At 37.4% G+C, this 15,351-nt stretch overlaps 1 protein-coding gene and 1 long non-coding RNA gene across 3 annotated transcripts; one reads left to right on the top strand and one right to left on the bottom strand.

Annotated features, from left to right (window-relative positions):
- Positions 1-11,210: 11,210 nt before the first annotated feature.
- Positions 11,211-13,397, bottom strand: LOC136248805 (mammalian ependymin-related protein 1-like). Of its 2 annotated transcripts, XM_066040616.1 has the most exons (10): positions 13,260-13,397; positions 13,027-13,208; positions 12,795-12,975; positions 12,645-12,738; positions 12,140-12,590; positions 12,044-12,078; positions 11,841-11,981; positions 11,609-11,789; positions 11,462-11,561; positions 11,211-11,406 (listed from the first exon to the last, which is right to left on the bottom strand). In XM_066040616.1, the coding sequence occupies exons 1-5, from the start codon at positions 13,321-13,323 to the stop codon at positions 12,524-12,526; spliced, it is 588 nt and encodes a 195-aa protein (XP_065896688.1). In that variant the 5' UTR covers positions 13,324-13,397; the 3' UTR covers positions 11,211-11,406; positions 11,462-11,561; positions 11,609-11,789; positions 11,841-11,981; positions 12,044-12,078; positions 12,140-12,523. The 2 variants fall into 2 exon arrangements, with proteins under 2 accessions (XP_065896688.1, XP_065896687.1); XM_066040615.1 differs by lacking the exons at positions 12,645-12,738; positions 12,795-12,975; positions 13,027-13,208; positions 13,260-13,397 and having other exon boundaries at positions 12,140-12,297.
- Positions 13,398-13,907: 510 nt separating this feature from the next.
- LOC136248804 (uncharacterized) lies at positions 13,908-15,307 on the top strand. Its single transcript, XR_010697830.1, has 3 exons — positions 13,908-14,003; positions 14,060-14,183; positions 14,920-15,307. It is a non-coding gene; the product is annotated as an uncharacterized lncRNA (long non-coding RNA).
- The last annotated feature ends 44 nt before the right edge of the window (positions 15,308-15,351 follow it).

Genomic DNA, 15,351 nt, shown 5'->3' with positions numbered 1-15,351 from the left:
ATAGGTATGATTACAAATAGCTAATATTTGTGAGTAGTCAATCGTTAACTCTAGAGAGTACTCAAATACCAAAAAACCATGATCATTTCAGCCCTATTAATATAAGTTATATATATATATATATATATATATCACAGTGCTTGGCATCAGTCACAAGTTACTATGGGCATAGTGTTCCCTTGGTTATGATGTTAAATCACTGTGTCTATAGTATATGTATTTTATAGTTGCAACATGGGAACGAATGGTCTGCCTGATATGTCTACCCTCAGCCCTTGGATGCTTCACTAGATCAATAACTGAAAACAGCTAGGGACCCGCCTATTATGCTCAAAATTTTACCTATTATATGCTCAAATTATGCTCAAACTTTATGCCTCATTTCCCATGTTTTGCTAATAAATTTGCAGTTATGGGCACATAATAAGTGGCTGAAGCATATTTTTGCTCTCGTTTTTGCTCTTCGAAGTGCATGTGACAGAAAAGATCGATATACTCTAATAGAACAGTCAGCTGCCTGATTGTTCTATTAGAGTTATTGACTGTTCTATTAGAGTATATCGATCTTTTTCTGTGATATGTATTTTGACCATCAAGGATTTGTAGTATGGCTCAAATATTCTTCTTATTATGCTACAATGCTTTCAGGCACCTATTATGCTCATAATTATGCCAGCATAATCGGCGGGTCCCTAAAAACAGCACCAAGTTTTGGGGGGAGTTGTGAGATGTATCTCAAGGTTACTACAAAGACAAAAATATCTGATAAATCACATCTCCTCAATTTGTCCACTCAACTCTATAGGCAATTTTCCTTTTCATGGAAATATTCTTATTATGGTTCCACCTGTCAGTGGATGCTATCGCTATCACCATTAAGCATTGACATTATCAAATTTGTATTTGTTCCACCTTATCACCTACCAGATGAAATATTTTTATCCTCTATGAGAACTGTTTATATGACGGGAAAATTGCATAGTAAGATTAAGTTGTTGTTGTTTTCCCTGAAGGACAGGATAGTACCTTCTCATTAAAGTTCATAAATACAGTAGGACCTCCATTATCCGAACACCTGTGTGCTAGTTCAATCTCAAAAGTGTTCAGGTAAGTAAATTTGTTCAGATAAATGAGAGCAATTGCTTATACTGTTCAGATAATCAAGATTCAAATAATCAAGGTTTTACTGTATTGCAGAATTCTTTCCCAAGTTTAATATTGCTAAAATTTATACAGGACTAGAGGACAACTTAGTGCTATTTGGTGACCACCCTAATGTACCATACAAGGCATCATCAAGAATATTTCCTACTGTCAGCTACAACATTCAATTAAGCCGTATCTTCACTAGCATTCAGTCTGTAATTGAATTTGATGTCCCTGACAGTAAACTTTAGCAGAACATCTTGAACAACTAGCTATAACATGTCCCAACCTTCAACAACTTAATTTAATGGATAACAAGTCTTGTTTGATTAGTTTGCAAGGTCTACATGCCATTTCTCTCATTTGTCACAACCTACAAGGACTAAACTTGCTGGGTATATCAGAGAATGATAGTGCAATTGTGGGAAATATTGTGTGATATGAACTTAACCCATCTGGCAGTAGATTTGTGTGTCCTGTTTGCATCTTATTAACAGACAAGTCTTTTGTTACTAAATATAAAGGAAGTCAAGCAATCATTGATCAGATAATTTCAGAAATGTATCAGTCTGCACGCTTTAGAGTGTTGGAATAATGTTTGTCCAAGTGGGTTGATGATAGCTTACCCTACTTCTCGTCACTTGTCCACTGTGTGTTTTCTACTCAGCTTGACTTTCTGCAGGACTTATTGATCAGTTGTAAAGAGTTGAGGTATTTGATCTACATTGGTAGTTGTAATGTTACTTTAAGGTCATCAGCATTAGACATGCTTCATCTACAACACTTGTGCTTTTCATCAATTGACAGTGATATACCAGAGAACTTTATGGCTACAGTATATCAGCTCATGGTGGACTGGTACATGTATGTGAGATCAGTGACCAGTGAAGGTATTATTACACTAATAAACAACTCTCCTAATCTCATAAAATTTTACATTAAAGTGTGCAGAGATTTTTATGACCGTAAGCATAATCAAGTCATAATGGATGAATTTAAAGGTAGACTCTGGAAAATGTTTCCTCAAAAGCAGCTGCTCGCATATAGCATTGAGAGAATCAAATGAAGATTATGATTGCTTAGATAAAGATGGCCATGCAAGCTAACACAGATCTGTTTTCATTATGGACATAACGTAACACTGTGTTCTATTGTTTTACTACACATTATATTGTTTTATCCACAACGCCTCTTCAGAAAAAATGCATTGTATATGAAAGTATAGACAGTTGCATAGTGATAACTATTAATATAGCTAACCTTTAATTTTGCAGTCGAATAGGTAATAGACCACACTTACAATGGTCAGAACACATCCATGCAATGAAACTTCTCAACATATTTGAATTATAATGACTTGACAAAGAATCTCTCCATATTATGCAAAGGCTTGGACCCGACAGGTCTGTATAGCTTCATACATTTTAACCCTAAAGGAGAATCTATATTAATTGCAATAAATGTATAGGTGAAACTATGATCTCAATTGTCTCAAACTAGCTATAGGTGTCCAAGGTTATTATATACAAAGAGCTCTTGTAAGCACTTCACACGCATAATGCATGTGACCAGAATTTAGAAAGAGCTAGCTAGGGGTGCACTAGGTATACTTGACACATGAGGGAAGGGGTAGTGCAACTTCTTACAAGCTAGCTGCACAAAATATGTGACTGGATTTTGGAAAATTTGCCTAAATTACACATTAATAACTCAAATGTTTAGGATCAATATAATTATTAAGCATTCCAAACTACCAATCAGCTTTACAATGATTAGGCAGTACCCTGAATTACAACGAATTCTGTGAAATATTTTAACAAGTGCACAATGTTTTAACAGTGACACAGCAAATTATAGATTTCTATGTATTTCACATGTGACATTAAGACTGATTTCCAAAATCCGGTCACATTATTGTTGTACATATCTCACTGGATTCATTTTTTCTCTGTAATCTCAAACAAGACTTTGTGATTACAGACAGTGAACGCAGAAATTGCCGTGTCTAAATTGGTCGCCAATTGTATTGATCTTGTGTTGCAGATTGTACATCTGGGAAAGCCATTGGTGTTGGTACATCATCGAAGCTATGCATTCATGTGTACAATGGATCTTTAGTTGTGTGTACTTACTTAGGTACCTCAATTATCATGACTGTTCAATTAGAGTATTTCAAAGGGACTGTGTCTTATAAATTATATTAGTCTTGCTTATCAATTTACAGATTGTGAGCACTGGCTGTGCTTATAATCTGTAAATCGATAAGCGCATGGCATGTAACTGGTCTGGCCATGCAAGACTAAAATTATAATGGCCATTGCTGAAATATTAAATGGTACATTGACATCAAGCTAGGATGTTGAATGTATACATAGGGATTGTTTTGGGACAAATACATGCATGTACTGTAAAATCACAAGTTTTGAAGCACCAATAAACTGTTATTCTTTTTATTATCATCAGTATAACCAGTACATGAATTTTCAACTTTGTTATGGGAAGATGTTTAGCATGATGGTCTATAGAAAACAGTGCAGAAGCCTTTAGACATTATATTTGTTGGCTTTCTTATACAAGTTTCTGTGCTTTGCAGATATTCAGGGGTTGATATAGGGGTGGAGGTGCTTGGAATGCTATAGCACACACCATTTACACCTTGTATAAGTAGAACCGCAGTAGGAATTTGAATGATGGTGGCTATTACAACATAGCTATATCTCTATGGCAATGGCTAAACATGGAATTTCTCACATAGCTATATAGCTATGTTGTAATAGCTAGCTACCATCATTCATATTAATTTTCATGTTTCACTAGCTACTTTTATTGCTGGAACCCCAGTTTCTTCATTTTTAATAATTTTTAATCTAACTAGCTAGCTTGTTAACTTTTGTACATGTATGTGTCACTGTATATCAGCTTATCTTGAATGAGGGACACTATAGTGAAATGGTTTCCATGTCCTGTTTTCTATAGCAAGAGTGTACCTAGATCATTAAGGGATGTGGTCACCATGTTCTGTCATTTAATGGAATGGCGGCATGTCCTGATGCTTGAGGAGCGTGTAATCATTTTATAAGTGCAGCTGCAGGTATCTACTCCCTCTTACAGACAATTAGCTAGTAGCGTAAGCAATTCAAATAATTTTGTGGCACCTAAATACAACCCATAAGGAAAGTGTCGATACCAGTACAGAAAATTAACGTCTATAGGTAAGGTTTCCTTGAACCAGAAAAGGCATGATGCCATAGGTGAGTTGAGTCGGTTTGTTGTTGTGGCAAGAAATGGTGGCCATACGCTGCTTTGTTTGCAACCGTGACATAGCAGTTGGTCGGTCAGTCAGGTGTTTTATTTCTTGTTTATAATGCTGGATTTGATGCTAGATGCGCTAAAACTTTTCTGTACAGGTGATATTTCTATGATGTTTTTATAATGGCAGCATTTTGGTGGGCACTGTTTATTTTGGGGGAGAATCCTACTAAATAGTACTACTGTACTGTTTTATATAGTTTGCATGTATGCGTGTGTGTGCGTGCATGCGTGTGTGTGGAAGTGGTCCATTCAGTGTGATGCGAAATGCTGATTATGTGATTTTACTCAACCTACAACAGCACATCTTAAATGGTTGCCCTGTTGCGCATTGACTCAGCAGTGTTACACTTATCGCCATAACAAGGTTCTTTATATTCTGGCAACTATGCTCATCAAAGTTTTCAATGATTGCCATGTGTTTGCTGACTTGGACAACCACTGGACCTCAAGCTGCCGTTCCAACCTGCATTCTACCAACTCCATATCAGCTAGATATTGTTGCTTACAACTCATAAGGTGCTTCTATTGCTATGTTGGAATTGACATGTCCTTTGGACTCTATCCAATCAATGCACAATAGGAAACAATCCAAGGTTGAATATCTGCAATTATTGACAGAATTTGATCGACTAAACTTCTCAAGTTACTATGAGACCATGCACTTTGTCATTATCAACCAGCTTCTATTGGAATTTTCTTAATTTTATCAAGTTTTCTAACACTGCTATTACACTTGACTAGTCATCTGTTAGAAAGTGTTCAGTTGATGTTGCCTACCAGAGTATCCTAGCCTCAGAGAGGATATTTCTGGAAAGAACACCTAAAGAGTGGTTGCATGAATCCATTTGTAACTGCATATTTTGTTTTTTTTCTTTACCCTTGCCATGTCCACAGAGGCCTTTTTAGGTTATGCTTGTGGTCGCATGTGTCCAAGGACTCACCCATATTTGTTATTTATTTTTGTACATTGTTTTCATCATTCCATTAATACTGATTTTTTAAAAGACACTTTTATATAGAGTGTGACTTTTAGATCAAATTGAGATACTCTAATAGAACAGTCACCCTAATAAAATTAATACAGCAGTCAGACAAATATTTAGCTACTCTAACAAACTGTTAACATCAGTCCAGCATATGGTATAGTGTTTAAAAATTTCCTAGGTAGCATGCATTTGGCAAAAGGTATGTTTTCTCTGGCTGTGGGTACATGTTGCCCACAGGCCATTAATGCAGGTTTGACAACCTGCATTAAAAAGTGCTTAAAATATGGAAAGCTCAAAATGCCCTAAAACAGCAGTCACCCTTATACAACAGTCATTAGATAAACTATTGAAATAATATCATATTCAATCTCAAAAGGTCTAATTTTCAAGGGGGTATGCCCTAGGTTGGCATGCTTTGCATGCTGAAGGTGTTACCTAGGTATATCAGTTATAGGGACCCCACATTCTAAATTTGGCCCTGAGCCCCTTGGAAGCCCTGTGGGGAGAGCTTCAGGACTCCAAGCACCCCAAGCACCCCATACATAAATCTACACTGCAAATATACTTGACTGTTCTATTAGAATACATATGACTGTTTTGGAACCAAACCCTATGTTCCATGGATGGCATATACTAGTTTCCTTCCTTCCTTCTTCTGATAGATAACATAGACTAGATGCTATGGCTATAATTTTAACATGCTAGCTATATTTATATTCTAAATAACCAAATATCAGTTTATCCTTAATTCATGATCTGACATGGCAAAAAAAACATTAGATAATAAGAATTGCTCCATACAAGTTTAATGTTTAATTACACTTTGATTTAATCATTTTACAATGTTTGTGTGTACAATTTGTTTGTACTAGCATAACACCACTGACCACACCAAGTATTCTTCTATTGTGTTTCTAAGCCAGCGGTTTATAGTATTACAGCTACTTGTAAACAATAGCAAGCACTAACTAAACACTATTCCCACAACATCCCATCTTATCAATGATCAGCCAACAAGTTATACAACAACCAATAGTTAGCTACCTAGAGATATCATTAAACAGAAACAAGATCACTGGTGAATTTTAAAAACATTATATTATCTGATTAAAATACCCAGGATGCTAGGGTTCCAAAGGAGGGTGCTAAATTCTTTGTTGTAGTGGCACTCTTGGTAGTAACTAGTCTTATTAATAGTATAGTGGATTACTTATTTTTCAGTATATGCACTCAGAGGTCATCAAGCTAGTAAAATTTAAATGTCTGAAGAGCACACATGCTTGATTGAGTATAGAATCTCTGAAGACAGGGAAGGGCTGTGTGGCAGATCTGCTGTATCCTTGAGAGCAAGCTAAAATATATCCATTGCCTATACTCTCTCTACAATATCTACTAAGATAGATGAGTCCACAAACTAATTACTCTCACATGGATATAATAAACTACAGACAAACACACAAGTGGGTGGAATATCATGCAGAAGCAGCTTGAAAGATAGCTGACCAGGATTTCAAGCTTTCCAGTTCAGCAGTCACTGAACTTGGATTGGACAGGGTGTCTGCAAGTGGTCTTCACAGTGAGACTGAGTGTAACATGTCAGCTGACTTTTAGCTTTAAGATACAAGGAACGAGTAGATGGTAAGTCTTACTTGCTGTATTAAACATGGAGGAATCACACTCGGGAATCTAACTCATGATGGTAAGGGGTATATTACAAGTAATGGTTTGCTGCACCTGGAAATAATACTCATTACCTACTGAGCTTGCTGGCTAATAGATGGATCTCTTACTGAGGCTTCCTACGTCTTCAAGTCTATAGGGAAGATTTTCACTGTTGTAGCTACATTTGATTTTTGTATGTGCTATGCCCGGCAGGGGCGGATCTAGGGGGTAGGCTTTGGGGGCTGAAGCCCCCCCCTCACTTTTAGGCTTTACTTGATCAATATGCTAAGGATTATAATGAAATTTTGTCTTAGCATAATTATATATCACTAATAATACAAATACTCATAAAACCACCTTATAACCATCTTTCCAAGGTATTATTAGTGGATTTATGCTAAAGGTTATGCAACAAGGACCCGGATCAGCATTGGAGGTGTACAAGATCGAGATACTCTAATAGAACAGTCACCTAACTACTCTAATAGAACATTCAGTGTGAGCATAATAGTTGATTCTGTTATGGATTTTTTCCGAATCTGCCTGCGCCTATACATACAATGAAGTGCATTGGTCTGTTTAAGAGGTTTGTTCATCTAATTGTGTAGTTATTACTGGTACCGGTGTGCTTAATTCAGGTACACAATTTCCATTGAAAATACTCTCAGATTCAATCTTGTATCATTCAAATTTCAAAATTTTCCAGTTTCAACATTATCATGCTTGCATGCAATTGTGATAGGGTGCATCATGTGCTTGGTCGTCTGAACCTGCCCAAACCTTTCCATTAGCAAATGCTGCAGAGAGCCATATATATCTAAAGGCAGTAGTACTGTATATAAATACCTACAGACAGAAATAGCTATGTGGAAATGTCTCCAAATTGCAGTATTTTAGCATCTATATTTCAAAGTTTTCCTGGGGGGGCATGTCCCCAGACCCCCCTAATTCCAGTATGCAAAGCACACCTCCACCCAAGAGATTAGTACCTTGAGTTAGCCCCCCCCCCTTTTAGAAATCCTAGATCCGCCCCATAATGGGGCAGCTATAAGGCCCTCTTGGGGCCCCTTACAAAGTGGAGCCCATGGCAAAATACCCCACCACCCTGTTTGGTGGCCCTGTCTCCCGTCTCTAAACTTTAACTATGGCCTATTGAACTATATAGCTATTTGGCCTATTCCAAACTATAAGTGAAATTGCATTTTACACATAGACAATGAAAAATAGAGGGATGAAATCTCTCAGTTCTAAGAATCACTTAGAGATGGTCAACATCATATTATTTTTAGGACTAAGAATTAAATTGAAGCTGCAAAAGAAACACTCTAATAAAACAATCAACTATTTTGACCTAAACTATACTGAAAGGTCCGGAATGAGGTCAGTGTTAGCTGAAACTGAACCACTTTTTTTACTGTGCATGTGCACTGCTACCTCAACATTCTGCCAAATATTCTGCCATATCAATTGCTTAAACTGTTTTTTGTGCATTGAACTATGATAGACCATCCATTCTGAAAAATTACTTCCTTTGATAAAGTGGGTATTTTACAAACCTGATGCTCACTTCCTTTTTAACTATGCAACTATAAAACAATGCGTCTAGTAAAATTTTAAGCATCTTCAAAGTCAAACTGGGGCACAGCCCCCCAGATCCTTTGCTACCTAGATTTCTGCTAGGTCATTAAGTTTTCTGTTAATAACTTCAGCACAAAAGTGCCTTAGTTGTTTATGTTAATAAAGAACTCACATAAATCCCTCAAATGCAATACCAAGTATAATACCATACCTGTTTCACCACCCAATACCAGCAGTGAAATTAATCTCTAATTTCACTGGTAGCAGTGAAAAGTTGCACTGGAAATTTCATTGTGTAGTGCAGTTGCTTAGCAATGGTTGCTATCGCCCAAAATACTTAGAAGCATTCTCCATGGCAATGGTTGTTAAGGTTACCATGTTGATGGTTGCTATGGTCTATTTTGATTCGATTCTCCATTCGAGCCATAGCAACCAGACTCCCAACAACTGTTGCTTGGCTCAAGTATGGTATTAACTTGGGTAGCAGTGAAATTTGGGATAATTACCACTCTTGTTATATTGAAAATGGAAATTTTACTCAGCTTTGCCTCATGAAATTTTACCCATTTTCAATGCAACACTCATGGTAATTATCCCAAATTTCACTGCTACCCATGCTATTACTAGTACTAATAGGGACAGTGGTCACATTTTGTTACACCATCCATTTAATTTTCAAACTTTCAAAGGAGATGCTCTAAAATATCCACAGTATGAATGGGTTAAACCTGCCATAAATAATTAGAAATGGACATTGCCCTCTTGCATGTGCATGGTGAGAATAAATTGCTGAGAACAGTTGCAAAATATTGTATCAGTGGTCATGATCGCATTTTTGGTGTCACAGGCTATGACATGTGATGGTCAGAATGCACACATGGGATAAAATTATTTTCAAAACTATAGGGTAAACTGTAAGCTGGAGTATATAAATTATTGTAAATTAAAATGAAAACTGATCAACTGTTACGAGCACTCCACCTTATACGGTGCCTCTAACCGGCACCAGGGAATCAGAACTGGGGTTACGATAGTCCGCGTAGCGGTTCTAGTTAGCTTGCAGCGCCATGTAGGAGCATACTGATGACGGTGTGTTCATATTCTTAATAAAGCTCAGTACCAACACGCATGCATATACAACCACTCATGAATATATTCCTACAGAAACTAGCTGTTATCAGGTTTCTGATATGGTCCCTACACAGTTATAAATGTTTCCTTGTTTTCACTATTATTCTTATTGCATTGAAGCATATTTATACATCAATAGTATATAGCTACAGTGGCATATAAGAGTAATGTACGTAGCTATTGTTACAATGAGTAATGTATTGTTACAATGAGTAATGTATTGTTACAATGAGTAATGTAGCTATTGTTACAATGAGTAATCATGAAAAGAAGGTGTAAACTCAACCCAAAATGCTTGTTTAAATAATACAGCCCTATAAGTTGCCAAGATTATTTGCAAACATGTCACTCTTACCCCCGTTCCCTCTGTGCATTTAGGATGCCTCCATGGCTGGGATATAAATGGTACATATTCAAGAGTAAGCAGCTCTTTGAGGTATAATAACTTTATTAGTTGAGGACAGCTGGTTGTATAATTTGTTACTAATTATACTAATTACAATAACTTTATTATACTTATGGAGCATACAACTTCATCACATTACAATAACTTTGTGGGCAATCAAAACAGGTGGCACAACAATCAAATGATGCCTTCAACCTTTCTGAACCATATGGTATATAAAAACTTAATAAATAGCTCAGAGCACATGATTAGCTGTAGCTACTGAAGCTTACCATTTTGAGGAAGTTTATGAGCTCTATTATAAATTATGTTGATTACCATATCAATGCTGCAACATTCATTACACATGGTCTCTCAATTATATTGTTGATTACTCTATAAAATTATTGCAGACTATTGGATATATCAATCACTAGTATAGTAAAGGCAATAGCACTGTAATGTAAAAGAGAAAGCAGATTAAACAAAAACACCTATGGATGCGGGAAAATCTTTTCTCTTTATTTCAACCATACAAAGTTATATTATTATCTTGTTGATCACTTAAAGATGTCAGGGGGTAGATGTACACAAGTGAACTGCAAAATGTCACAGCATATATACTGCATTGATTATACCACAAGCTAAAGGTGAGAGAATCATCTACACAATGAGCTAGCTAGTGGTAGATTGTACATGTTGAGCTAATTTTTTGTGTATATAATTCTTGCTGGTATATTACCCTCTAGTCTGGTGCCACCTACTGCTTCACAAAAAGTAAGGTCAGATACCATGGAATTCAATTAGACAGCATACATGCATAACTGGTGGTTATAATTACGTCTGCATTGCATTTCCAAGGTGATTTGTGTGTGGATGCATGCATTAATTGGCTACTGCCAAATTTGAGCATTATAGAAATGATTTATATATCTGTATTTCACCAGACCCTTAATTACTTTTTGCAAAGGGGCGGGTGATGCCCCTAATCCTTATAAAAACACTTGATATAACATTAAACTTGTTATTTCACATTTATGTACAATTACAAGACGATGCTAATGTAAAATGCACTAAGTTAGTAGTTCAGTACAAAGCAAACAATAACTATGCCAATCAACATCTATATATATAGCTGATCACAGACAGGCAGCAGGTGGACTGAACACAGTAGCATTTGGATATGGAGCAACAATGTCATAAAAGCTGTGTGTTAAAACAGTAGCTATAGCTAATATCCTACATAGTATAATCAACTTACTCAGTCAGCCTTTCTTCGACTCTCCCCCCTTCCAGCCTGGTGAACACATCAGTAACAGGTATGCATGCACCAGCAGTGACGATTACCTCGTAACGTTCTCCTGTAAGAGGCTACAAGTGTTTCATGTTACAAATCAACACTTCTCACCTATTCTGGGGATTTCAAAAAAGCTAGAAACCAGCATACCAGCCCCTGGATCACCAGATGCCCCAATATATCCGTCGCCTAAAGCTACGGCATTTGGTGGTACTCCAATTGGCCTGAATGGATACTGATTAGGTCTTTGAGTGCACTGCTTCGTTTCATAGTCATATCGATACTCAACATTCTGAAAAACATCATAGCTATATATGTTTGCAAAAGGAACTAGCTACTTTACCTTCTCGCCAAAAAGCATGATCACCTCATAGGCGTCAACTACATGACCATCCCGCTCGTCTTTGACCACGAATCGAACCCTTTCACCTACTTCGTCGTATGTTATGCTGCCAGCTTCCTCACGAACTGATCCACGCTCAAACTATAAAGTCAGACGAGTCACGAATAATTGTGAGGGCTTAGGTTAGGTACTCCGGACCTTACCGCAAAATACTTTGCCTCCCATTGCTTAGGTGATTCTGCAAAAAGTAACACGTCAAGCTTTTTAATATAGTCTAGCTATGCCATAGTACAGCTTACCACAAGGGGTAGGAGTCTGAGCCTTGGTTAACGCAAAGAGAGCGAGCAGCACCACTATGGAGTTCATTGCAAGTCACGACCTTCCACGCACAGGCTTTGTATCAGTTTCGTAATATTTCACAACACTCACGCTATTAAATTCCATAATCACGAGTATATTACGTAACATTATTGGCCATACGTTACGTAACTCTTGCGATCCTTCATAACACTTTACATTCCATCCCATGATCACGAGTTAAATTGACATAACACTATTACAAATATTTATATAACACAAACAGGTGTTGTACATGGATGCAACAACATGTAACAATGGTTACACAAGCCTAAATATTAAAATGTCTTAAGCACTAGCAGAAAGTTTCCACAATGATGACCTCTCTATTGGCATTCCCTTGGAGGCTCAAACACATTGGGATCAGAAATACCAATGCTTATATCCAGCATCCTGCATGAACAGTTTGAATTAGCATTGAAACAACAACACAGCTATATAACGTACGTCTTACGAAAATATCTAGCTGTCGGGGTTACGGACAGATATGAGTGGATATAAGGGAAACAGTCCTTCACAGTCCAAGCACCTCGATAATATCCTGACAAGAGCAGCATAATTTACATTAACAACCAAATTGATTGCTATCATAGCTACCTTCTAGAGTGTTACCAGAATAGGAATTCATTTCGACATTGTTTTCAGGGACTACTTTAGCACCCAGGTAGAATGTGTCATCCAATGTTGTGTTGGCTGGTACTTCAATTGGACGAAATTTCTCTGTAAGTTGAAATTTTTCACACTCTCTTGTCCGCAAATTAACTCTGTATCCAATTCCCTGCATAAGTGCGCTACTTTAAATGCATGAACGCGGATATGGTAGCTGTACCTCTTTGTGCAGGAAGAGTTCGTCATAGTAATCCCTCTCACGGCTTTCCATTCGTTCCTCAATGTAACGTCGACGCAAGTTAATGGCATCGTAGCTTTCTTGCCCAATGCGAAACTGCGTTATTTCCGCTTCAGAGGTGCCTATAAACTCGAAAATTCGACCTTCCCATTGCTTCGGGGCAACTAAAGGGCAGATAACTGTGTACGAATACAACTAATAGAACGATGTCTTACCACAACTCTGTGCCTGCGCGGATGCAGCGAGGCCTACAAAAAGCACCAACACTATCGCCTTCATTTCCACCTTTCTGTGCCAACCTTGATCACGTGGTGTTATTTAGATTAACGCAATTATGGTCAAGAGTTGATTTCCGGTTAGTAATAGCGCATAAGACATACAGCCTTGTGGTTTATGGCTTTGTCATATGACCATGCATGAGGTTTGCTCACCTTTCACAAGTAATAAGATTTTCGTGCATGTGAGGCTACAGTGATTGATTGATTGATTGATTGATTTATATATTTAACCTCCAAGCAATCGGCTACAGCCGTTCTTCCTTGCCCGGAGGGACACATTACAATACATAAATAGTACACACAAAACTAAACAAAGCAAGGTATAACTGATACAAAGACAACCAAGATAAACAACTTACAACACACACACACTACACACACACTACACACACTACACACACTACCCACACTACACACACTACACACACTACACACACTACACACACTACACACACACACACACACACACACACACACACACACACACACACACACACACACACACACACACACAAACATGCATATAGTTACAATCATGTTATCAAAGGAGTGAGTCACAGTACTGCTTAAGGACATCCATGTACTCATAAGGCCACTGCAATGAGATAACTTGTTTCTCATCAACCGCCCGCATCAAATTTTTAGTTATGCACATGCGCACCCATTATCGCACGTGATAAGGTTGGTATTAACAGCATGGCTCTCTTGTGTGTGACGGTAGTGGATTTATCTCGTAGAAAATCGCTGCTTCCTTGGGAAATCGTTCAATCCCATTCGGATACAGCTACCTTTCGTGAATTTTTCAATTCTGTGTTGGTTCCGAAGCTGTCTAGCTCATCAACCACCACTGAAGCACCACAGGTGAGTTCTAGCTAGCTAACTATATTGTTTTCAAAATATGAGCGTATTTTGGAATTGAAATGATCATATGCATGGTCGCCACTGTTGAAGTTTAATAATTGACTGCATGCAATCATTATAAAGAGCCTATAAAAACTTCAGTAGCCGTATTGTCTATAGGTGGCCCTTTTATACAGTGTCGATCTATGGTTGCTTCTAGCTTCTTCTTACTTCTTATCTACTTTACCAGTTAGGCACTGGAGGGTGGACACAGAAGGCAGAGCCTGTTCGAGGTGTTTACCATAGCCAAGGAGCCTAAAAGCTATATTGTATGATATTAAAGGACACTGGAGCTAAGATGGAGAATATGGTATAGGGAAAGTATACAGTGTATATTGTATTAGGTTACAAATATGGTCTTTGTAACTATTCTCAAAGCCACAAAATCCAGGTGGGGTTTAGTTTATGGGATATTGAAATCACTTGAATACATGGCATTTTATTGATCCACCCAGCCATGTCTAGCCAACCCAGTGGCCTCAAAAGAACCCAAAAACATGCCAGCGGCGCTTATACTGAAAAGGGCATACATTATGGCTGCCATGATGCATAAGCAGACTTGGCCATATAGAACGAAAATCTTTTACTGCATGGCATTAATAAAACTTTTTGCTCTGGTTAAGTGGATTTTGTTGAATATGGGCATAAATATATATTGCAAATTAGCTACTTTTTTATTAAGATTTTCAATTCACAGATTGCAGAAGTATTTGTTGGCAACAGCAAGGAATCCTTATCTTTAAAGGCTAACCCCGATTTAGCAGTAAATTCAGTAGCAAAAGAGTTTGGAAAGTTTATCAAGTTTTTTGTTGATACTTCAGAAGATGTATGTGTGGTGGAAGTTCAACGTCCAAATGCATTTGACATTTTGAAACAATCTCAGTTAGAAATATCAAGGAAAAAGGTTCCATCATGTATTCAAGAGAGAAACAAAAAGGATAAGTTATATAATGAAATCATATATTACCTAGAATTGAAAAAACTTCATTGGAATTCTAATGAGGTAAATTCATCAGGAACCAATTTTGTAAAATCACTGTGTGAGGTTTTATGGTACATAGACGGGCATCAAAGTACCATTTCTGCTCGTGGATATCAAGTTCCTGCTTGTTTTAAAGATTTTCAGGGA

Source organism: Dysidea avara, chromosome 3 (assembly GCF_963678975.1).
Source record: "Dysidea avara chromosome 3, odDysAvar1.4, whole genome shotgun sequence".
NCBI lineage: Eukaryota > Metazoa > Porifera > Demospongiae > Dictyoceratida > Dysideidae > Dysidea > Dysidea avara.
This window is presented reverse-complemented; position numbering and strand designations above follow the sequence as displayed.

Bases quoted from the DNA above. Each gene is read 5' to 3' on its own strand.
- LOC136248805 (XM_066040615.1), bottom strand. From the start codon at position 12,206: ATGAACTCCATAGTGGTGCTGCTCGCTCTCTTTGCGTTAACCAAGGCT. The intron at 12,079-12,139 runs GTAAGCTGTACT...TACTTTTTGCAG, and splicing joins TCAGACTCCTACCCCTTGTG to AATCACCTAAGCAATGGGAG. The intron at 11,790-11,840 runs GTAAAGTAGCTA...GATGTTTTTCAG, and splicing joins TCATGCTTTTTGGCGAGAAG to AATGTTGAGTATCGATATGA.